General features: G+C 43.3%; 1 protein-coding gene across 4 annotated transcripts in view; it reads left to right on the forward strand.

The window, feature by feature from the left end:
• MFSD6 (major facilitator superfamily domain containing 6) overlaps window positions 1-26,149 on the forward strand; it is a 505,049-nt gene that overhangs the window by 456,329 nt on the left and 22,571 nt on the right. For all 4 annotated transcript variants that reach the window (XM_077275663.1, XM_077275664.1, XM_077275662.1 and 1 more), the window contains 2 exons: window positions 21,344-21,442; window positions 22,699-22,979. In XM_077275663.1, coding sequence (XP_077131778.1) covers window positions 21,344-21,442; window positions 22,699-22,979 — 380 coding nt within the window. The remainder of the gene's footprint in view (window positions 1-21,343; window positions 21,443-22,698; window positions 22,980-26,149) is intronic.

Below are 26,149 nucleotides of genomic sequence, written 5' to 3' on the forward strand. Positions count from 1 at the left end.
GAAAGAGGTCAATCAGTAATGTGGGCGGGGTTATACACAGCTCAGCACTCAAAAAAACAATAGATCTGCAGCAGATAAAACTGTGATATCAAAATTGCAGCAAGTTTCCCATTAAGTGATATAGAGCAAAAACCCTGTTGACAGATTCCTTTTAATATTCATTGTAATAATTGGATTAACCCCTTTCTGACATTAGACGTACTATCCCGTCGAGGTGGGATGGGCTCCTATGACCACCGATGGGATAGTACGTCTAACGCGATCAGCCGCGCTTACGGGGGGAGCACGGCCGATCGTGGCCGGGTGTCAGCTGACTATCACTGCTGACATCCGGTACTATGTGCCAGGAGCGGTCCGTGATCAATTATGATCACAGCATTCCGGCGGCATAGGGAAACATCGGCAGAGGGGGCTCCATGCCTGCTTCCCTGAGACCCTCAAAGCAACGTGATGTGATCGCATTGCTCCGAGCGTCTCCTCCGTCCTCTTCCCTGCATGCCCCGGATCCAAGATGGCTGCAGGGCTCCTTCCGGGTCCTGCAGGGAGGTGGCTTGCACCGGCAAGCCTCCTGCAGTGCCTGTCAGATCGCTGATCTGACACAGTGCTGTGCAAAGTGTCAGATCAGCGATCTGACACTTTACCATGATGTCCCACCCTGGGACAAAGTAAAAAAGTAATAAAAAAAATATTTACATGTGTAAAAAAAAAAAAAATCCTAAATAAGTAAAAAAAATATATATATTGTTCCAATAAATACATTTCTTTATGTAAATAAAAAAAAACAATAAAAGTACAAATATTTAGTATCGCCGCATCCGTAACGACCCGACCTATAAGGCTACTTTTACACTAGCGTCGTGCACTGCACATCGCTATGCGTCGTTTTGAAGAAAAAATGCATCCTGCAAAAGTGCTTGCAGGATGCTTTTTTTCTCCATAGACTAGCATTAGCGACGCAGTGCGACGCATTGCCACACGTCGCAACCGTCGTTGCATGTAGCGTTTTTTGGTGCGTCGTGTCCAGCATTTCCGACCGCGCATGCGCTGCCGGAACTCCACCCCCTTCTCCCCGCACCTCACAATGGGGCAGCGGATGCGTTGAAAAACAGCATCCGCTGCCCCCGTTGTGCGGCGCTTCCACATTATGCGTCGGTGCGCCGCAACGTCGCATTGCGACGTGCAGTGCACGACGCTAATGTGAAAGTAGCCTTAATGTGTCCCACTAGTTAAAGGGAACCTGTCACCCCCCTCAGGCGTTTTTAACTAAAATAGCCACCTTGTGCAGCACTAATGCTGCATTCTGACAAGGTGGCTCTTTTAGTTATGCTGTGTGCACACGCTGAAATAAACGCTTATTAAATGTGCCCCCTCATGCCGTGAAATCGTCCCAGGGGCAGGTATTTCCCCCCTAATCAGACGCACCACAGCCGTCACTCTGGGCCTGTGCGCGCCGGGCGCCGCCTCCTCTTGCTTCATTAGCGTCCCTGGTGCCTGCTCTGTAAGTTCGAATGGCAGCGCAACTGCGCATTCCCGGAAAGAAATACAGCGCAGGCGCCGAGAACGCTAATGAAGCAAGAGGAGGCGGCGCGCACAGGCCCGGAGTGACGGCTGTGCTGCGTCTGATAGGGGGGAAAGACCCCCTGGGACGATTTCACGGTATGAGGGGGCACATTTTATAAGCGTTTATTTCAGCGTGTGCACGGAGCATAACTAAAAGAGCCACCTTGTCAGAATGCAGCATTAGTGCTGCACAAGGTGGCTCTTTTAGTGACAAACACCTGAGGGGGTGACAGGTTCCCTTTAACTAGTGGGACAGTTTTATAGGTCCGGTTGTTACGGATGCAGCGATACTAAATATGTGTACTTTTATTGTGTTTTTTTTTATTTACATAAAGAAATGTTGCTAGAACTCTGTGTGGCATTTACCTGGTCTCTAATCTGAGCTGCTGTTAACCTGTGATTTCTGAGGCTAGTGACTTGGATAAACTTATCCTCAGAAGCAGAGGTGACTCTTGGTCTTCCTTTCCTGGGGCGGTCCTCATGTGAGCCAGTTTCTTTGTAGCGCTTAATGGTTTTTGCCACTGCACTTGGGGACACTTTAAAAGTTTTCCCAATTTTTCGGACTGACTGACCTTCATTTCTTGAATGCGGTTTGTGATTGACAATGTGGTATGTCTAGAATTCTCTTGATGGGAGAATTATTTCCCAAGGGACTTGTAAACAATTTGATTCTAAGGATCTCTGGGATATGGTGGTCAATTTTAACATTCCTATGAATGTGATTTTTTGTGAGTCCTATTTGTATTTTTTGGTTGTTTTGGATATTAGTATTTTAAATAAGATATTAAAAGTTAATTTTTAATCTATAACCACACCCGGCTTTTGATAATTATTTTGGATTGGTGGCCATAATTCTCTTATAAATTTTGGAATTAGGCATGGCTGGTTTCTTAACAAGGGGGATAAATACTGACTCATGGATGGCTGAGGCAAAAGAGGTTTTTTTCGGACCGTAATTTTGTACAGCCCAAATACACACCAACGTATAATAATGCCTTTAACGAATTAACTAAGGTTTACAAAAATCAAATCTGCAGCTGGTGGGAGGTTCAAAGCCTTGAAAACTATATAAAGGCGGGGATAGTTCCCCGTCATTTAAGAATTACACTACAACCGGGTTTTAGAGTTAGAAACTCTAGCCTAAATGAACAATGGGAAAAAGAGGCAACCCTTAGTTCCCTGAGATTCATAAATCTTCTCTTAGAAGAGGAGAAAAAAACACTGACAACTTTGAATGATAATCTCAAGGAACGAATTGAAATAACCAAAAAGTTTGCAGCAGAACCTGACTAAAGAAACGGTTCTGCAGAATTCTGTGGAACGATATCAGTTCCACTTAAAGGAAAGAAAACATCGCAACTTTGTAAGGGACTTACAAGAATTCAAAGACAATAAGGCTTATCAACTCCCACCAAATAGACAACCCGATAGGATTTTTGAAACAGATATCTCATCCACAGATATGGATATATTCGATTCTGACACGTCCAAAAAACACTAGAGGGAGAAAGAGAGGGAGGGGTAATCAAAGGTGGCGTCCAAATGATAGATCAGGAGGTGCTCGTTTTTTAGACCGAGACTACTTCCTGAGGAACAGGTCCAATCCCAACGTGAACTAATACAACCCTCGGCCCCCCAAGTAATTAAACTTTCATCAAAAAACCTCAATGACTTAGAAATTGATATCCTGAATAAAGGTCTCAATGTCATACCTACTTCTAATTTTCAAACTTTTGATAGCATTAAAGACTTACATCTGTTTACAAGAAAATTAAAGTGGAAAAAGGTTTTCATTAGAGAGGATAAACGAACGTGTAGAGACATGGATATACAGGATTCCCTGCTAGCGGATGTTAGATTTTTGTATGGCCTGGCGGATTCCACTCCAGAACATACGGGCAAAGGACCCTTTACCAAACTTAAAAAGAAAAAAGTAAAAAAATGCCCCCAATACAAAGCGACCGATCTGCAATAGACATCTTCGAGGAGCTGGTGACCAGAGATTTGGAGAGATTGGAAAAAGAACCAATAGGTGGAAAGTACAATCTGTCCAAATCAGAAATGGAGATTTTAAAAAGCCTAGAGAAGGACCCCAAGATCATAATTAAACCCTCAGATAAAGGGGGGAATACAGTGATTATGAATTATGGGGATTATGTTGATATGTGTGAAAAAAATCTTAAAAGACCCAAAAAATTATGAAAAAATCTCTTTCAACCCTACTTCTTTGTACAAGAAACAACTTAAAGTGATCTTGGATAGAGGCCTAATGGATTGTTTGATTGATAAAAACGAATATGATTATCTGCTTCCACAATACCCAATAACGGCAACCTTTTACTGCCTTCCAAAAGTCCACAAGGGTCTGGTTCCCCTCAAGGGGAGGCCCATAGTCTCAGGAATTAACAGCTTGTGTCATCATATTGGAATCTACCTTGATGAAATTTTGAAAACTTATGTAACATCTTAGAATTCATATACAAGGGGTTCAACAGATCTCCTGAGAAAGATAGACGGCCTAATTCTGGAACCCGAAGCCCTGCTTTGTAGTATTGATGTTGAGGCACTCTACTCATCTATAAAACACAGTGACGGCCTGAAGGCAGTAGAATATTTTATTAAGAGTAGAGGCCAACAATATACAGGGCATAATAAACTGATATTGGACTTACTTGAATTCTGTCTAACTAAGAATTTTTTTCTTTTCAATGGTTCTGTCTTCCACCAGCTCAGGGGCACCGCAATGGGTAATTCTTGCGCGCCTGCATATGCAAATTTGCTCCTGGGCTGGTGGGAGGAAACCATAATATTTGGGGATTCATTTGTGGAGGGGCAGGCCAATATATCATTTTGGTCTCGTTACTAGAGTTGAGCGACTTTTACTTTTTTCGGATCGAGTCGGGTTTCTCGAAACCCGATTTTGTCAAAAGTCAGGTTGGGTGAAATCGGACGATTATTGCGAAAAGTCGGGGGCCGACTGAAACACGAAACCCAATGCAAGTCAATGGGGAATCAAAGTCGGCAGTAAGTGGAGGACAGGAAAACACCTACAGTTCCCATTTTAATGTCAAAAACATCAATTCTTATTACTGAAGCTTGTCAATCTTAATTTACTTTATAATAATAGTTAGGCATTGAAATCTGGGGGACATTTGGCGAAAGTTGTGGGGGGGTAGGGCTGGCTCAAGATTTTCGTGGGCCCAGGAAACGCGGAATACGTCACGGCAGTGGAGCAGGGAGAGGTAAGTATTTCAACTTTGCAAGTGCTGTGATCCTGAGCAAGCAGGGGGGCCCACTCGTTGGCATTTGTACTGGCACAGGGCCCCTCATAGTACAGCGGTTTGTTTGACGGAGGGTGGCGCCTCCCACCAGCAAAGACACTTTTGCGTACTATGAGGGGCCCTGTGCCAGTGACGTTGCCAACGAGTATGCCCCCCCACCTGATGAAGGAACCTGCACTTTCATCTGCACCTTCCTCTTTGTCCCCGTGTAAGGTGGTATAGTAAGCGGGAAGGGGAACCTGACTTTCAGCAGGGTCAGATTCTGGCTGTGTAGAGTGCAAGGGGAATGTAGTGGTCTGGGTCAATGTACCAACAGACTCATCTAGCAGTGGCTGGGCAACGGGCAGGATGAGGAGGAAACACAGATATAGGCCCAAATAATAAAGTGGGCTAAATGCAGTTCAAAATTGGTAACCGGAGTAAACAGGCGGCATTGCTTTGTTCAGCGGAGGACAACTGTAATAAGTGGCAGACACAGTTAGTAGGCCCAAATAATTAAGTAGCCTAAATGCAGTTCAGAATTGGTAACCGGAGTAAACAGGCGGCATTGCTTTGTTCAGCGGAGGACAACTGTAATAAGTGACAGACACAGTTAGTAGGCCCAAATAATAGTCGCCTAAATGCAGTTCAAAATTGGTAACAGGACTAAACAGGCGGCATTGCTTTGTTCAGTGGAGGACAACTGTAATGAGTGGCAGACACAGTTCGTAGGCCCAAATAATAAAGTAGACTAAATGCAGTTCAAAATTGGTAACAGGACTAAACAGTCGACATTGCTTTGTTCAGCGGAGGACAACTGTAATGAGTGGCAGACAGTTAGTAGGCCCAAATAATAAAGTGGGCTAAATGTCTGCCAAAAAATCGTTCATAAATAAACAGGTGGCACAGCTAGGTACAGGGGTGGGCTCCTCTGCTGAGTAGCAGACAGTGGTAGTAGGCGCAAAGTATTAACTGGAGGCCAGGGCCCCTGTATATGTTAACTATCATCTATCATTTCAACAAATTTGTATTGGCAGTGCCATTGAAGGATTTAACAGCACAGACTACACAGTGGTGGAGCAGGGAGAGGTAAGTATTGCAAGTGGTAGAGCACTGTTCGAACTGGAGGGGAACACTCTCGTGGGCGGCGGTACTGGCACAGGGCCCCTCATATTACGATGGTGTGTCTGACGTTGGTTGTGCACCACCACCGTCAGAGACACTTCATTGCACTATGAGGGACCCTGTGCCAGTGCCATCGCCCAAGAGTGGGCATACCCACCTGTCCAGGCAAACGGAACTCGTACGGGTGCTTGCGCCAGGTGGTGACCACGGCCCTGTGGGGGGAGTCAGCCCATTTAGGGAGGTATAAAAATGGCCTATGGTGGACATTCAGCAGTTGCAAATGGAGGAATTGGAGAAGTCAGTACGAGGAGGCCAAAAGCAAGACATTTTTCAGGCAAGCTACGTGTCAGCAGGGGAAGGTGGGGCAAAATAATTTGAAATCCATGATTGGTTCATTTTAATGAAGGTTAGATCATCAACATTTCGGGTAGCCAGACGTGTCCTTTTTTCGGTCAGTATTGAACCAGCAGCACTTAATAATAATAATAATTTTTTATTTATATAGCGCCAACATATTCCGCAGCCCTTTACAAATTATATAGGGGACTTGTACAGACAATAGACATTACAGCATAACAGAAATCACAGTTCAAAATAGATACCAGGAGGAATGAGGGCCCTGCTCGCAAGCTTACAAACTATGAGGAAAACGGGAGACACGAGAGGTGGATGGTAACTGAAGACTCTTTCTGATAGCACACTAGCAGCAGGGCAAGCGAGCTCCTGTACTGCATATTCTGCCAATTCAGGCCAGGTGTCTATTTTAGATGCCCAGTAATCAAAGGGGAATACCTGTGAGGGAGAACATCGATATGGGAGGAAAAGTAGTTCGTAACCATGCTGGACAAATGCTGTCTCCTGTCACTTTGAATCGATGCAGCAGTACCTGTCGTGTCAGCGGTCATTGCGAAATCACTCCACAACCTGGTCATAAAACCCCTCTGTCCAACGCCACTTCGGATTTGTGCACCTCTAACACCTCTGCCATGTTGCCCCCTACGGCTCGTGTGAGAACCATCACCGCCGCTGTGTGCTGGGAATGCCTGAACCAAACGGTCTACAAGAGTTGCTTGTTTGGTAGCCAATATTTGCTCAAGGTTCTCATGTGGCATGATATTTTGTAATTTTCCTTTATATCGTGGATCCAGGAGGTAGGCCAACCAGTAATCGTCATCGGTCATCATTTTGATAATGCGGGGGTCCCTTTTTAGGATACGCAAGGCATACTCAGCCATGTGGGCCAATGTTCCAAGTGTCAATTCACTGCTTGTGCTGGGTTGAGGAGCACTTTCTTGCAAATCAACATCACTTGTGTCCCGCAAAAACCCTGTACCTGACCTTGCAACGCCACCAGTTTCTATTACCCCCTGAGAAGCATCCTCCTCCTCCTCTTCGTCCGCCACCTCATCCAGGAGAGTTCCCTGAGCAGACAATGGCTGACTGTCATCAAGGCTTCCTTCCTCCTCGGCTGCAGACGCCTGCTCCTTAATGTGCGTCAAACTTTGCATCAGCAGACGCATTAGTGGGATGCTCATGCTTATGATGGCGTTGTCTGCACTTACCAGCCGTGTGCATTCCTCAAAACACTGAAGGACTTGACAGAGGTCTTGTAGCTTCAACCACTGCACACCAGACAACTCCATGTCTGCCATCCAAGTGCCTGCCCATGTATGTGTATCCTCCCACAAATTAATTACAGCATGCCTCTGTTCGCACAGCCTCTGAACCATGTGCAGTGTGGAGTTCCACCTTGTTGCAATGTCGATTATTAGGCGGTGCTGGGGAAGATTCAGCGATCGCTGATGGTTCTGCATACGGCTGGAGTGTACGGGCGACCGGCGGATGTGCGAGTAAAGTCTTCGCACCTTCAGGAGCAGGGCTGGTAACTCTGGATAATTTTTGAGGAAGCACTGCACCGCCAGGTTCAAGGTGTGAGCCAGGCAAGGTATGTGTTTCAGTTCTGAAAGGGCTATGGCAGCCATAAAATTCCTTCCGTTATCACTGACTACCTTGCCTGCCTCAAGATGTACACTGCCGAGCCATGACTGAGTTTGTTGCTGCAAGTACTCGGCCAGTACTTCCGCGGTGTGTCTGTTGTCACTTAAACACTTCATTTGTAACACAGCCTGCTGACGCTTACCACTAGCTGTTCGATAATGGGACACCTCGTGTGCAACACTGGCAGCTGCGGATGGAGTGGTGGTGCTACTGTGCTCTGTGGACAAGCTTTCGCTTCTGTAGGAGGAGGAGGAGGGGTGGCGAATGCCTACAGCCAATTGTTTCCTAGACCGTGGGCTGGGCAGAACTGTCCCACTATGGCTGTCCCCTGTGGACCCTGCATCCACCACATTAACCCAGTGCGCCGTGATGGACACGTAACGTCCCTGGCCATGCCTACTGGTCCATGCATCTGTTGTGAGGTGCACCTTTGCACTGACTGATTGTCTTAGTGCATGGACAATGCGGTCTTTGACATGCAGGTGGAGGGCTGGGATGGCTTTTCTCGCAAAGTAGTGCCGACTGGGTAGGTTATAGCATGGTACTGCGCAGGCCATCAGGTCTTTGAAAGCTTTGCTTTCAGCCAACTGGTAGGGCATCATCTCTAACGAGACTAGTATAGCAATGTGGGCGTTCAAACCCTGTGTACGCGGATGAGAGGATGAGTACTTTCTTTTCCTAACGAGAGTCTCTTGTAGGGTGAGCTGGACTGGAGAGCTGCATACGGTGGAACTAGCGGTGGGGGTGGTGGACATGGCGGATTGAGAGAGGGTTGGTGATGGTATTCTTGATGTTGGCCTACATACAGTGTTTCTTACCAAGAACCTTGTGATTCCCAGACTGCTTTGGCCTTGCGATGATACCTCCACATTTGCTGCTGGTGGTGTCCTAACCGGTGGGCTTACAGTGAGGGAAGCAATGTAGCGTTGCTGACTACCTTCATTCTGAGCAGGTGCACCAACGGTACGGGACGTTTGATAGTTAGTCCAGGCTTGCAAGTATTATTAAAAATCACAGCGTACCCACAGGTGGACCAATTACTCCAATCCACACCTCTATATATATATATATATATATATATATATATATATATATATATATACACATACACACATACGCATATATATGAAAAAATAAAAAATCTATTGTGCAATGTTTTAATATTAACCACCAGGGTGCGCTGTGTGACAACCTCTGTGGAGACCACAGTCTAGACCGAGCTACAACCAAACAACGCAGTAAGGATCAATTTCCAAGGAAAATTACCAAAGCATTGGATTATTACAATAAGCCTTTATTTATGGGTATGGCAAAAGTTACAAAATGTGAAAATACATATAAAATTAATTATAAAATATCCATTCAAAAAGATATCGCTGCACCAGGATTATAAAATGTAATAATAACTACCCCACTTGTATCAAGGTAATTTCACTTGTGCTATACAAATCAATCTCTCACGTGTAAAAATGTGAAACGAAAAAATAATAATAAAAGCCAAATTGGAAAAAGTGACGTGCACTATTATAACATATAAAATATAATATAATATAAAGTGACTAGGTGCAAATTTCTGTTACCAGCCATTGGTGTGCAAAAAGGAAAGGAGATTGAAAAAACCACTCATCAGGTGTCAGACTAAGCTGAACACCTGTATGTGTAATTGTATAGCAGCAATGTGGTTATATCTACCTGGGGAAGTTTTGATCCTGTGCCAGCGTCTCACCCGACGCGCGTTTCGGAAATCGTTATCCTTCGTCAGGGGGAGTAGTCCTTTAAACTGTAAGGGGCTTTTTATAGTATATCACCAACCGCCGCAGTCCGGGTGTAATTGGCGCGTGCGCGATCAGGAGGCCCAGCAGTTCCGGTCACCGCGTCACACGTCCGGCCGCATGGGAGCGGAGTACCCAGCGTAGCCAAGGTAACGTGGACGCAGGGAAGCCGGAACTGCCAAGCACAGACCGCGCACGCGCACAACCAAAGACGCGGTGTGGGAAAGAAAAAAGGGCTCAAACCACAGAGCTCTATATTGCTGATAGTGTATAGCTGGAAAGATGAGTGGATAATAAGAATATACAGGATTACAAATGTATATACATGGGAATAATTCCCATGTATAGAAAATACTATCTTAACAAGTAACCCTTACTTTGTTAAAATTAGATTAATCATATATTTAAGGGGTTAAAATTATGTACTTACTATTACCAGCAATATGTATATTGCTGCATAATTTATGTGCTCCACAAAAGTTGCATGAAAGTGCATAAGTGTTATTATTAAATTTGCACCCCATAAATATTTTTATGTGGTATTATACCCCCCAAAAAAAAATTATTGTTCCAATAGTACATACATATAGCAGACACCAAATTAAACTACAAACATATAATCAACTACAATGGTTTAATTAATTAACTATATCAAATCAATTTCCAGATAAATAATTTATTATTTTTTCTTCTTTCATAGATTCAGAAATTTCATCCAGAATCCCGATACACCAATCCGCACAAGGTAAGTTGCCGGTGTACCTGAATCATAATTCGTTCATGGCAAAATTACAAAAGGAGGACTAAATATAAAAAAAGGAAGAATTAATTAATACCGATAAAAAAAAAAAAAAAAAAAAAGAAATGTGTTTTTTTTTTTTTTTTATCGGTATTAATTAATTCTTCCTTTTCTTATATTTAGTCCTCCTTTTGTAATTTTGCCATGAACGAATTATGATTCAGGTACACCGGCAACTTACCTTGTGCGGATTGGTGTATCGGGATTCTGGATGAAATTTCTGAATCTATGAAAGAAGAAAAAATAATAAATTATTTATCTGGAAATTGATTTGATATAGTTAATTAATTAAACCATTGTAGTTGATTATATGTTTGTAGTTTAATTTGGTGTCTGCTATATGTATGTACTATTGGAACAATAATTTTTTTTGGGGGGGTATAATACCACATAAAAATATTTATGGGGTGCAAATTTAATAATAACACTTATGCACTTTCATGCAACTTTTGTGGAGCACATAAATTATGCAGCAATATACATATTGGTGGTAATAGTAAGTACATAATTTTAACCCCTTAAATATATGATTAATCTAATTTTAACAAAGTAAGGGTTACTTGTTAAGATAGTATTTTCTATACATGGGAATTATTCCCATGTATATACATTTGTAATCCTGTATATTCTTATTATCCACTCATCTTTCCAGCTATACACTATCAGCAATATAGAGCTCTGTGGTTTGAGCCCTTTTTTCTTTCCCACACCGCGTCTTTGGTTGTGCGCGTGCGCGGTCTGTGCTTGGCAGTTCCGGCTTCCCTGCGTCCACGTTACCTTGGCTACGCTGGGTACTCCGCTCCCATGCGGCCGGACGTGTGACGCGGTGACCGGAACTGCTGGGCCTCCTGATCGCGCACGCGCCAATTACACCCGGACTGCGGCGGTTGGTGATATACTATAAAAAGCCCCTTACAGTTTAAAGGACTACTCCCCCTGACGAAGGATAACGATTTCCGAAACGCGCGTCGGGTGAGACGCTGGCACAGGATCAAAACTTCCCCAGGTAGATATAACCACATTGCTGCTATACAATTACACATACAGGTGTTCAGCTTAGTCTGACACCTGATGAGTGGTTTTTTCAATCTCCTTTCCTTTTTGCACACCAATGGCTGGTAACAGAAATTTGCACCTAGTCACTTTATATTATATTATATTTTATATGTTATAATAGTGCACGTCACTTTTTCCAATTTGGCTTTTATTATTATTTTTTCGTTTCACATTTTTACACGTGAGAGATTGATTTGTATAGCACAAGTGAAATTACCTTGATACAAGTGGGGTAGTTATTATTACATTTTATAATCCTGGTGCAGCGATATCTTTTTGAATGGATATTTTATAATTAATTTTATATGTATTTTCACATTTTGTAACTTTTGCCATACCCATAAATAAAGGCTTATTGTAATAATCCCATGCTTTGGTAATTTTCCTTGGAAATTGATCCTTACTGCGTTGTTTGGTTGTAGCTCAGGCTTGCAAGTGCATGCTGGTTAAATGTCTAAGCATGCACGTTGTATTTACATTATGAAGATTCTTCCCTCTGCTAAAGGTCTTTGAGCATTTCTTACAGATAACTTTTGACTGATCATTCGGATCTTGGTTAAAAAATTGCCACACTACACTCTTCCTACTATGGAATACCTTTTCAGGCATTGCACGCTGTGCTACCTTCACCGGATGGCCACGCTGTCCTAAAACTGTTTTTGTTTTTGACAAACGTTTTTGGCCTGATACGGGCCTGCCAGATGACAGCTGTTGCGATGTAGATGGCTGCTGCGGATCATCCCCCTCTGCTTCTGAGCTTCTGGCAGTGGCACCCTCTTCCCCCAATGGCTGCCAATCTGGGTCAACAGCCGGGTCATCTATCACCTCCTCTTCAATGTCATGTGCACCTTCCTCTGTGTCACCGTGTAAGGTGCTATAACGTTCGGGACGAGGCACCATAGTCTCATCAGGGTCAGATTCTGGTTCAGTACACTGCGAGGGCAATGTAGTGATCTGAGTCAATGGAACAGCATAATAATCTAGCTGTGGCTGTGCATCAGTGCACTCCATGTCCGATTCATCTTGTAATGGGCAGTTAACAATTTCCCTTTCTAACCCAGGCACGGTATGTGTAAAGAGCTCCATGGAGTAACCTGTAGTGTCGCCTTACGCATCCTTCACTTTTGGTTTGGGTGAAGGACACAAGGAAACGTCTTGTTCCTGACCGGGAGCATCCACTGACGACTCGCTGCTTTTATATTTTGAACTTTCTGAAGAGGAGGCCAAAGAGCTAGAGGCTGAGTCAGCAAGGAAAGCCAAAACTTTTTCCTGCTGCTCTGGCTTTAAAAGCTGTTTTCCTACTCCCAGATAAGGGAGCCTTTGAGGCCTTGTGTAGCCAGACGATGACGCTGGCTCAAAACCTCCAGTCTTAGGTGCTATTTTGCTTTTGCCACTACCACCAGATGCACCACCACCACCATCAGTACCAGCTGGCAACCTACGCCCACGGGCTCTTCCACTAGACTTCCTCATTTTTTGGAAAATCTAACCAAAATAACAACCGTTATATGGTACTGTAAAACAAGGTAGAAGGTGTATATAAACTTGTTAAGAATTTAAATCTCTCTTTTTTTTGGGGGGGGAGACTGAACCAAAACTCAGGCCCAGTGTATATAACAACGCAATCTAAGTGGCAGAAAGTGGCTGGCTGACATACGACAAACTAACAGGACTGAAGTATATCTACTTTGTGAGAATTTGAATCTCACTTTTTTGGGTGGGAGATTGAACCAAAACTCAGGCCCAGTGTATAAAACAACACAATGTAAGTGGCAGAAAGTGGCTGGAAGATATATGAAAAAATACAAGGACTGTAGTACAATTTCAATCTCCCTACAATGATCTCAGGACAAGTATGGCAGCAATAAAAAGGACTGCTGCACACAAAAGTGTGGACAAATAAACAAGATAACTGTGCAGAAAGGAGCAACAGGATTTTTGCTTTAAAAAAAGCAGATGGTTTGCACAGCAGCGTGCAAACAGCAATGCAGCTATCAGGGAGCCTTATAAGGCAGCCTAATAAGCTACAGAGCTGATGCACAAAAATATAGCCTCCACTGTCCCTGCAAAAAAAAGGTGGTGTTGGACAGTGGAAATGGCTACAGCACAAGCAGTTTGGGGGTTAATCTTCCCTCCCTAACTATATCCCTTCTTCTGATGAAGCTGCAGCAATCTCTCCCTATGCTACGATCGGCAGAAGTAAGATAGCAGTCAGCGTGCATGCCCCTTTATAGCCCCTGTGACGCCGGCGAAAGCAAGCCAATCACTGTCATGCCCTTCTCTAAGATGGTGGGGCCGAGACCTATGTCATCACGCTGCCCACACTCTGCGTCCTCCTTCATTGGCTGAAAAATGGCGCTGAAAGTGTCATACGAAATGCGACTTTGGCTCGCTGAATGCCGACCGCATGGCCGATCCCACACTAGGACCGGGTCGGGTTTCATGAAACTCGACTTCGCCGAAAGTTGGCGATTTTTGAATTTGTCCTATTCGTTTCGCTCAACCCTACTCGTTACATCGACGATGTGCTTTTAATCTGAAATGGGGATGTTATAAGCTTGACTAACTTTGTGTCTAAATTAAATGACAACCCGTTAGGATTGTTTTTCACCTTTGAATACCACAAGGATCAACTACCTTTTCTAGACGTGTCTAGATGGACATCTGAGCACTAAAACCTATAGAAAACCTCAACTAATGCCCTGCTCAGATGGGATAGTCACCATCCGGTACCTCTGAAGAAGGGCATCCCTAAAGGCCAATACTTGAGAGCCCGATGCAATTGCTCCTCGATTGAGGAGTACAAAACACAAGCAGATGATTTGCAGACACGATTCTTGGCCAGAGGATACCCTAATGGCATCCTGAGGAAGAGGGAAAATGTGTGTAAATGGGTTAGTAACTGGCTTAGTGATAGAAAGCAGAGGGTTGTTATAAATGGTATAATCTCTAACTGGGTCACTGTGACCAGTGGGGTACCGCAGGGGTCGGTATTGGGACCTGTTCTCTTCAACATATTCATTAATGATCTGGTAGAAGGTTTACACAGTAAAATATTGATATTTGCAGATGATACAAAACTATGTAAAGCAGTTAATACAAGAGAAGATAGTATTCTGCTACAGATGGATCTGGATAAGTTGGAAACTTGGGCTGAAAGGTGGCAGATGAGGTTTAACAATGATAAATGTAAGGTTATACACATGGGAAGAAGGAATCAATATCACCATTACACACTGAACGGGAAACCACTGGGTAAATCTGACAGGGAGAAGGACTTGGGGATCCTAGTTAATGATAAACTTACCTGGAGCAGCCAGTGCCAGGCAGCAGCTGCCAAGGCAAACAGGATCATGGGGTGCATTAAAAGAGGTCTGGATACACATGATGAGAGCATTATACTGCCTCTGTACAAATCCCTAGTTAGACTGCACATGGAGTACTGTGTCCAGTTTTGGGCACCGGTGCTCAGGAAGGATATAATGGAACTAGAGAGAGTACAAAGGAGGGCAACAAAGTTAATAAAGGGGATGGGAGAACTACAATACCCAGATAGATTAGCGAAATTAGGATTATTTAGTCTAGAAAAAAGACGACTGAGGGGCGATCTAATAACCATGTATAAGTATATAAGGGGACAATACAAATATCTCGCTGAGGATCTGTTTATACCAAGGAAGGTGACGGGCACAAGGGGGCATTCTTTGCGTTTGGAGGAGAGAAGGTTTTTCCACCAACATAGAAGAGGATTCTTTACTGTTAGGGCAGTGAGAATCTGGAATTGCTTGCCTGAGGAGGTGGTGATGGCAAACTCAGTTGAGGGGTTCAAGAGAGGCCTGGATGTCTTCCTGGAGCAGAACAATATTGTATCATACAATTATTAGGTTCTGTAGAAGGATGTAGATCTGGGGATTTATTATGATGGAATATAGGAATATAGGCTGAACTGGATGGACAAATGTCTTTTTTCGGCCTTACTAACTATGTTACTATGTTACCTACAATGAGGTCAAAGGGGTGAATAGAAACAACTTACTGGTACCAACCCCAAAAAGAGGAGATGTCTACATGCAGATACGTCACTACCTATAACAATGGGGCTCAGAAAATACGCACAATACTGCAGAAGCACTGGTCCATACTGAACATGGACGAGGATATTGGAGAGATGGTGGGGGATTCCCCGAGAATTACCTTTCAAAAAGGGAAGTCTATTGGGGATGGACTTATACACAGCCAGGCTGTGTTGCATGTCCTGTGATTGCAGTGGTATCAAAGTTCTCAAGTGGAGTGACTGGGAGAGCATATCAAATATACCACTTTATAAACTGCAAATCAAAAGGGGTGATCTACAGAGCAGTATGTCCCTGTGGACTGAAATACATAGGCAAAACAATACGTGAGTTTAGAAGACGTGTTGGTGAACATCTGAGGGACATTGCCCTAAAAAGAGATACACCCCTGGCCAGACACATGAATAATGAACATAATAGAGAAAGTCGGGTGCTAAAATTCATGGGGATTGACAGGATTGGTGCACCCAAGAGGGGGGGAAATTGGGACCAGACGTTATTACAATGTGAGACAAAGTGGATCTTTCGCCTCAAGACGCAAACACCAAGAGGCCTGAATGAAATCCTAACATATAGTTGTTTCCTGTAAGGTTAGGTGCAAACCAGCTGAATAACCTGATATTAAGTTTATGAGTATTACCATCTACTCTTTCTTCTAACTTTTACCCTTCATTAGGGCCATATAGGGCCATTAATAGGGTCAGCCATCGTGGAATGGGGGCGCCTCCCTCTCGTATTTTCTATCTTAGGGTGCCAACCTCCATTGCTAGGTAGGGGATAATTATCAGGAATTTGCACTGGGAAAGGGTGTGGGTCCGTACATGATACTATCCCTCTAACTATTCTTTTCCCTCCACCAATCCCTTAGGGCCCATGAAATGAACTCCCTATCCCCTCCATCTCTCCATAATGTTCCTCTTCTGCAGTTTTGTATTCTATGAGTGTGATTTCCACCAGAGTACTTTATGGCAATTGCCAGATCAGAGAGGCCATAGGCCCTTGATGTATTTTTTCTCCCCCTTTTTTTGTTTTACCAGCATATGTCTGGAGAAAAGATTCTCCTTCCTATTAGGAGGTCCAGGTAGAATCTTATTTATCAATATAAGAAACGGCCCTTTATAATGGGACAGTGAAATACGTCTTGGATAGCGGTATTATAACTGTGAAAGGGTTAACGTATCTTTGTACCATAGCGCGGCCTTAGGACATGAGGTCTGTGGTCCAATGCTGCGCTTCACCCGGACTCTGGAAGTAACTTAATAACAGAGACGCTCCGACCAGAAATGAAAGGTACGGTTTTGTGGCGCGTTGTTATGGAAACAAAGGTGCGCACGTCACCGGAAGTGACGTGTGTGGTCCAGCGATGCGTACCATTCTGGGCGCATGGGACATGACGTCAGCCCATGAGCCTGGGTAAGAGCTCGGCGGGCTATTTAACAGCAGTGGGCATTGTATTTGGAAGACCGTCTGATTACCCCCGCGTTTAGTAGTCCCCCGCATGCCTGAAGGGACAATACAATTTTCCCCTGATGAGTGAACAAACGAAACGCGTAGGGAAATGTATTCAATTTATTGGGGCTAATACAAGTACTGGTAGCGTATTATGGTGGGGTTTTTTGGGGCTGGAATGCGCCTCCTTCCCGGATACAGCACCAATACTGAGTGAGTCTGACCTCGCATGTGGAAGGAAGTCTAGAGGTGAGATCTTTCCATTTTTTATATAACAATCACTATCACTGCGATTTACCCAATAACCGACATATGTGATGTGGGACATGCGGTTTGTGATTGACAATGTGGTTTGTCTAGGATTCTCTTGCTGGGAGAATTATTTCCCAAGGGACTTGTAAACAATTTGATTCTAAGGATCTCTGGGATATGGTGGTCAATTTTAACATTCCTATGAATGTGATTTTTTGTGAGTCCTATTTGTATTTTTTGGTTGTTTTGGATATTAGTATTTTAAATAAGATATTAAAAGTTAATTTTTAATCTATAACCACACCCTGCTTTTGATAATTGTTTTGGATTGGTGGCCATAGTTCTCTTATAAATTTCAGAAGCAGAGGTGACTCTTGGTCTTCCTTTCCGGGGGCGGTCCTCGTGTGAGCCAGTTTCTTTGTAGCGCTTGATGGTTTTTGCAACTGCACTTGGGGACACTTTCAAAGCTTTCCCAATTTTTCGGACTGACTGACCTTCATTTCTCATAGTAATGATGGCCACTCTTTTTTCTTTACTTAGCTGTTTTTTTCTTGCCATAATGCAAATTCTAACAGTCTATTCAGTAGGACTATCAGCTGTGTATCCACCAGACTTCTGCACAACACAACTAATGGTCCCAACCCCATTTCTAAGGCAAGAAATCACACTTATTAAACCTGACAGGGCACACCTGTGAAGTGAAAACAATTTCCGGTGACTACCTCTTGAAGCTCATCTAGAGAAAGCCAAGACTGTGCAATAATCAAAGCAAAAGGTGGCTACTTTGAAGAACCTAGAATATAAGACATATTTTCAGTTGTTTCACACTTTTTTGTTAAGTATATAATTCCATATGTGTTAATTCATAGTTTTGATGCCTTCAGTGTGAATGTACAATTTTCATAGTCATGAAAATACAGAAAAATCTTTGAATGAGAAGGTGTGTCCAAACTTTTGGTCTGTACTGTATGGGGTATCAGCGTACTCAGGACAAATTGGACAACAACTTTTGGTCTCCAATTTCTCCTGTTACCCTTGGGAAAATAGAAAACTGGGGGCTAAAAAATAATTTTTGTTGAAAAAAATATTTTTTATTTTCACAGCTCTGCGTTATAAACTTTAGTGAAAAACTTGGGCGTTCAAAGTGATCACCACAATCTATATAAGTTCCTTGGGGGTCTAGTTTCCAATATGGGGTCACTTTTGGGGGGTTTCTACTGTTTAGGTTCATCAGGGGCTCTGCAAACGCAACTTGACGCGCGCAGACCATTCCATCAAAGTCTGCATTCCAAAATGCCACTTCTTCCCGTCCGAGCTCTGCCATGTGCCCAAACAGTAGTTTTCTCCAACATATGGGGTATCAGCGTACTCAGGACAAATTGCCCAACAACATTTGGGGTCCAATTTCTACAGATACCCTTGGGAAAATACAAAATTGGCGACTAAAAAATCATTTTTGTGGGAAAAAAAAAGAGATTTTTTAATTTTCACGGCTCTACATTATAAACTTTTGTGAAGCACTTGGGGGTTTAAAGTGCTCACCACATGTCTAGATAAGTTCCTTAGGGGGTCTACTTTCCAAAATGGGGTCACATTTTGGGGGGCTTCCACTGTTTAGGCACATCAGGGGCTTTCCAAACCAGACATGGCGTCCCATCTCAATTCCAGCCAATTTTGCATTGAAAAGTCAAATGGCGCTCCTTCCCTTCTGAGCTCTGCCATGCGCCCAAACAGTAGTTTTCTCCAACATATGGGGTATCTGCGCACAACAACATTCGGGGTCCAATTTCTCCTGTTACCCTTGGTAAAATAAAACAAATTGGATCTGAAGTAAATTTTTTGTGAAAAAAGTTAAATGTTCATTTTTTTTTTTAAACATTCCAAAAATTCCTGTGAAACACCTGAAGGGTTAATAAACTTATTGAATGTGGTTTTGAGCACCTTGAGGGGTGCAGTTTTTAGCATGGTGTCACACTTGGTTATTTCCTATCATATAGACCCCTCAAAGTGACTTCAAATGTGATGTGGTCCAAAAAACCAAATGGTGTTGTAAAAATGAGAAATTGCCGGTCAACTTTTAACCCTTATAACTCCCTAACAAAAAAAATTTTGGTTCCAAAATTGTGCTTATGTAAAGTAGACATGTGGGAAATGTTACTTATTAAGTATTTTGTGTGACATATCTCTGTGATTTAAGGGCATGAAAATTCGAAGTTGGAAAATTGCGAAATTTTCAAAATGTTTGCCAAATTTCAGGTTTTTTTTCACAAATAAATTCAAGTAATGTCAAGGAAGTTTTACCAATAACATGAAGTACAATATGTCACGAGAAAACAGTGTCAGAATCACCGGGATCTGTTGAAGCGTTCCAGAGTTTTATAACCTCATAAAAGGACAGTGGTCAGAATTGTAAAAATTGGCCCGGTCATTAACATGCAAACCACCCTTGGGGGTGAAGGGGTTAAGAAATACTAGTTGGCCTGTGCGAAATTTTCGCTCATTTTTTGTCTGGGGTGCAGGCAATTTCAGGAAAATTAAGCTGGTCAAATGTTAATGTATTTAATGAGATGATGAACACAAAGAGGTATTTATATATGTAGATTGTTAATACAATAAATTGGTTTGATAAGTAGAGGCAAAAAATATGTCTTGAGGTTGTGGTGCCACCTGCAGGTTATTGTTTTTTTCTGCAGGTTTCTGAAAATGAATGTTTAAACTGTATTTAATGATCAAATCGTGAATGTGTGGTTTGTTTGTGTCTTTTCTTGCTAAAGGTGCAAGTTTACCTTTCAAATGGTGTATTATTTGTGTGTTTGGGGCAAAGTAATCACCAAAAAAGCAATGCATGTTTACAAATGTGTTTGCATATGTGACTCACCTGCAGTGAAGTATGCAATCCTCAAATTTGCCTGAAATAGGCTGGGCAAGCACTTCGGCAAGCTGGAAACACCCCAAGGCACCCCAAATGCCACCTGCAGGTAATTTGACCTTTGAAATGTTGTATAATTTGTGTGTGTCAGTGGAGTATAAACGGAGCAAGTGTGCAATTGAATTGGCAGTGCATGTTTACAAATGTGTTTGCATATGTCACTCACATGCAGTGAAGTGTGCAATGCTCCAATGTGCCTGAAATCGGTTGGGCAAGGAGTTCGGCAAGCTGGAAAGCTCCCAAGGCAAAAGTTAGGATTTGTTTGTGATGTCTAAGGGGTAACGTTTCTCCTTATGGAGAGCGACATACCAGCTGGCTTGTCAAGGTAAGGAGGCTTATTCGCCGTGCAATGCTCCTCTGGGAATTTAAATATGCAAATTGCCTCTGCTGAAAAAAAAGAGGACTTAACTCTATAGCGCCACCTATTGGAAGTAGCGATCCTACAAGTCACAATCAACCCTTTAACGAGTCGTGCAATATGACTTAGGATAAAAGCCAAATCAGTATCTCAATTCGAATTGAGATACTGATTTGGCTTTTTTCCTAAGTCATATTGCACGACTCGTTAAAGGGTTGATTGTGACTTGTAGGATCGCTACTTCCAATAGGTGGCGCTATAGAGTTAAGTCCTCTTTTTTTTCAGCAGAGGCAATTTGCATATTTGTGATGTCTGTAAGCAGCTTTGTGGTAGTGTGCTTTGGGGTAGTGTGGTGCCAGCTGCAGATCATTTTTCCTTACTGCAGGTTTATGAAAATTAATGTTTCAACTGTATTTTGTGATCACTACATGGATGTGTGGTTTGTTTAGCTATTGTTTTGCTCAAGGGGGCAAGTTTACCTTTCAAATGGTGTATCATTTGTGTGTGTGGGTGCAGTATGAACAAAGATACAAAGGATTCACCGAAAAAGAGTGTTTTGAAATAATATATAAGGATTAAACGCTCAGACTCTTTTCACCTGTCTCATTTATAATAGAAGCAACATTAAGGATACCCATGGTGCCCAACAAACCCTGTTCAGCTTGCTGCAAGTTAGTTCATAATATCTGCAATGTGTGTTTTGCCATTCCAGGTGCTGCAGAAACATTCAGGGGGATTGGTATGGCTTCTTTGGTCATTCTCCTACTCTTTGCTTTGATCCAGTGGATAGCAGTTCCTCAGAAGGAAGAAGGTAGGCTGCAAACTGTTTCCTCAAAATGTTTTTTTAGAGCTCACTCACTTGCTTGTGTAAGTTGGACTAGTGCTGTATAATATTATATGGGATAGCCCTCGGCCCGATGTTATAATGTGGGCAGTGCTGATCAGCATTTTTTTCTCATGCAGCTTTGGCATGAGGGAAAGATCGCAGCATGCAGCTCTGCAAATCGGATCATGCGCACCCATATAAGTCTATGGGTAGATGTAAAACATTGTACTGTAGCATTAGGTTCTCCATCTTCTCTGCACCTGTGATATGGTGCTTTCATGCCAGAAAATCGGATCACAGTAAAATAACATTTATCTCAAACTCTGATCCCAGTTTGAGCTGAGTATCATTACTATGATTGATTTGATTCTCTTGAAAGACGTGTTATTTCCAATGATATTAAAAGTAAAGCGTGTTTCTGGTAGGTATACATTTTTCTTGTGCTTTGAGGGGTTTCTGTTTTAAAAACAACCTTAATGTACTGTACAAAGCAAAAGATGTGACCATACATGTATTCTTCTGCGCAAAAGTTCTTCACAGTTGTTTTCTGTCAAAACTGGTCTTCTTGCATTGTACATCTTGGGATATGTCAGACCAAGAGACTGATAAGGGAGGATACATCTGTACACCGGCTTTGTATGGGGCAATGCTTTCTTTGGGTTGGAGGGTGACTTTAATAATTTTATGCTGTATCTATAAACACCAGCATATGCAGAGCATCAGTCATTGTTCAGCAGCCATGCTTTGTCCAACTGGCTTAAATTCCTACCTTGGGAATAGTTTGAGTAAGGCTTGGTTCACATAGCGTTTGTCTCTAAAATCAGTGGCTCTGTCGGCACTTACGTCCGAACCACCTCAAAACGGGATTTGGGTGCTGGCCCCAATGGGCCATTGACTATAATAATGCATATGGAGTCAGTGTGCTCTATCATGCACCATTGTTGGCCATATTCGGTGGGAAGGCTTCTCTTGCTTTAGCCACTGATACCTTCCAGTGCTGCACAGGAGGCAAATCTGCATCTGGAAGTTTGTGTATTACAGAATTTGCCTTCTCGTGCTCCATTGTCGATGAACCACTGTGAACATCCCCTGTAATTTTCCTTGTGCTTTGCATCTACTGTCTCAGACGCCTTTCTGCCAATAACAAGAGGGAATGTGATCTTTTTCAGCTATTTATTATACTATCTGACTGATATTCCAGAGACATTTCTGATTTTACTCACACTATGCTCTTACTGCAGATGCATCTATGCTGGCGGAAAGAATTCCTGTTCCCTCCAGTCCAGTTCCTATAGCAACTATTGATCTTGTACCCCAACACTCGGAGAACATCATGCCCACTATTCAAGCAAAACTGCCACCTAAAAAGACAAGGCACCAGGAGGAACAAGAGGATGTCAACAGACCCGCCTGGGGGATTAGCTCTTCTCCTTTTGTCACCCTTGCTTATGCTTTTTATCAGATAAAGGAAATGTTGGCACTTGCTAAAACTATGCCTGTCTCAGAAAGTCAGCCACTGCAGGTACCGTCCATATGTAAACTGTGTTATGTGAGCTCTTTTGATGGAATGTCTGAGTTAACATCTCTCATGCTTTTAAATATCCTTTAATTTGTATCATAGAAAACAATCACTGAACGCTCAATGTCCCCCAAAAAATATCCAACAGTTCTTCATACTGCATTTTTCAGTGTCCTTCAAGATATTCTTTTAGCATCAAGCAATCACTTAGCTTCCACTTTCCTGAAGGAGCCAGTAGAGATGGGAGAATTGATTCGCAGGACTCCCGTCCATCTGCCCAGTAATCTGTGACCACTGGACAAGAGTCCTGCGGATCTCCTTACCCTCGGTATTCCCAGCTCTTCTACTGCTTAGCTGTGCACAAAAGACGTGGCGCCATCCCGACTAATCAATAAAAAAGTTGGGAATGCTGAAAGAAAAAGATTCACAGGTCTCCAATCCAGCAAGTGGTTAAGGACCTGGCTTATGTCCCGAAGAACAAAGTGAACAACTGTCTGAAATTAGACTTGTTCGATCCACATCTCCCCTGAAAATCCATTGGTTAATATCGGCTGATTAAGCCAACATTAATCTGTGTATTGGGGCCTTAAAGGGGTATTCCCATCTCCAGGGTCCTATCCCAATATGTACTAGGTGTAATAATAATAACATTAGCAAATACCTTCAATTAGAAATGTAGTATAGTTCTTCTGATTTGCTTATGTCACTTACCCCATGTTTAGAGCCTTGCAGCAGCTTAGGTATCCATGGTTAAAACCACTACCGTATATACTCGAGTATAAGCCGAGATTTTCAGCCCAAATTTTTGGACTGAAAGTGCCCCCTCAGCTTATACTCGAGTCACGGTCGGCGGGTGAGGGGGAGAGGGCGCCGAGGCATACTTACCTAGTCCCGGCGATCCTGACGCTCCCCCTGCCCGTCCCACGGTCTCCGGGTGCAGCAGCTCTTCCCCTGTTCAGCGGTCACGTGGGACCGCTCATTAGAGAAATGAATAGGCTGCTCCACCTCCCATAGGGGCGGAGCCGCATAATTCATTTCTCTAATCAGCGGTGCCGGTGACCGCTGAACAGGGGAAGAGCTGCGGCACCGAAGACCAGCTGTCCGGGGGAAGGAGCGGGACGCCGGGAGCAGGTAAGTATTACATATTCACCTGTCCGCGTTCCACACGCCGGGCGCTGTCTCCATCTTCCCGGCATCTCTCCTCACTGACTGTGCAGGTCAGAGGGCGCGATGACGCATATAGTGTGCACGCCGCCCTCTGCCTGATCAGTCAGTGCGGAGAGACGCCGGGAAGATGGCGCCGAGGAGCTGCAAGCAAGACAGGTGAGTATATCGTTTTATTATTTTTATTGCAGCAGCAGCAGCACAGCTATGGGGCAATAATGGACGGTGCAGAGCACTATATGGCACAGCTATGAGGCAATAATGGACGGTGCAGAGCACTATATGGCACAGCTATGGGGCAATAATGGACGGTGCAGAGCACTATATGGCACAGCTATGGGGCAATAATGGTGCAGAGCACTATATGGCACAGCTATGGGGCAATAATGATGCAGAGCACTGTATGGCACAGCTATGGGGCAATAATGGACGGTGCAGAGCACTATATGGCACAGCTATGGGGCAATAATGGTGCAGAGCACTGTATGGCACAGCTATGGGGCAATAATGGTGCAGAGCACTGTATGGCACAGCTATGGGGCAATAATGGTGCAGAGCACTGTATGGCACAGCTATGGGGCAATAATGAACGGTGCAGAGCACTATATGGCACAGCTATGGGGCAATAATGGTGCAGAGCACTATATGGCACAGCTATGGGGCCATAATGAACGGTATGGAGCATCTATTTTTATTTTTGAAATTCACCGGTAGCTGCTGCATTTTCCACCCTAGGCTTATACTCGGGTCAATAAGTTTTCCCAGTTTTTTGTGGCAAAATTAGGGGGGGTCGGCTTATACTCGGGTCGGCTTATACTCGAGTATATACGGTAATATACTGTAAGTAATATACAGCTGTTAGTGGTCGTAAGCATGGATGCTTACGCTACTGCAATGCCCTGCACAAGCAATATGCAACATAGCAAGTCAGAAGAACTATACTACATTTCTAATTGGAGGTATTTGCTAATATTATTATTATTATTACACCTACTACATATTGGGATAGGATCTTGGAAATGGGAATACCCTTTTAAGCATTCTTAATTAACAAGTCAGAATTCCAACCAGCAAATATTAGTGCTGTTGATGAGTGAGATGGACTGATTATTACAACCTTTTGTTTCTAGTTTCTCAATGCACGCTTAAAACAAATCCACAGTATTCGAGAGCTAAACACTTTTTTAGAGCTTTTTCTGATCATATGATTTACTAGGTTGGGAAGATCTCATGCCACCAGGCACCCTTAACTTTGAATGTCATGAATGTCAGAAACAAGTTGCCATATGCATTAACAACCAGTGAATTAGTGAAGAATATTTCCCGCTGGACACACAGCACATGGGTTTCTCCCCTGTATATATTTCAACTTTTTTTTTTTTACCATGGTGGTTTCTACACTTAAAAGATTTTCTGATGCATAACTCTGATGTATTCCTCTAACTTATGTGTAGTCATACGGTGTCATGTGTCACACAGCTTAAACCACATGGTACAGTGAAGGAAAATAAGTATTTGATACACCTCCAATTTTGCAAGTTTTCCCGAATGGAGAGGTCTGTATTTTTTATCGTAGGTACACTTCAAATGTGAGAGACAGAATCTAAAAATAAGAAAAATTGCATTTTATTGCATGAAATAAGTATTTACCGGACTATAAGATGCACCGGACCATAAGGCGCACCCCTAATTTTCAGAAGGAAAATAGGGAGAAAAAAAAGTGTGAAATGTGGGTCTGTCTTACAGTCTGAATTCAGCTTACCGGGTAGGGGTTTCGGCACAGGTGGAGAAGTGGTCACAGAGGTTGGTCAGTGGTCCCGGCTGGTGCGGCGGGCCTCCGCCGGCATTTTGCGGCAGGTGCTCTGTGGGGGGCGGCGGTGCTCTGTAGGGCTGTGGTGGCCTGTGGGGCGGTGGTGCTCTGTGGGATGGGGGTGCAGGCATTTTGTGAATGCCCGGAGGCCTGCGCAGATCCATTTCTGCGATGCGTTGGCCTCCAGGAAAATGGCCGC

The sequence above is a fragment of the Ranitomeya variabilis genome, chromosome 7 (assembly GCF_051348905.1).
Source record: "Ranitomeya variabilis isolate aRanVar5 chromosome 7, aRanVar5.hap1, whole genome shotgun sequence".
Classification (NCBI taxonomy): Eukaryota; Metazoa; Chordata; class Amphibia; order Anura; family Dendrobatidae; genus Ranitomeya; species Ranitomeya variabilis.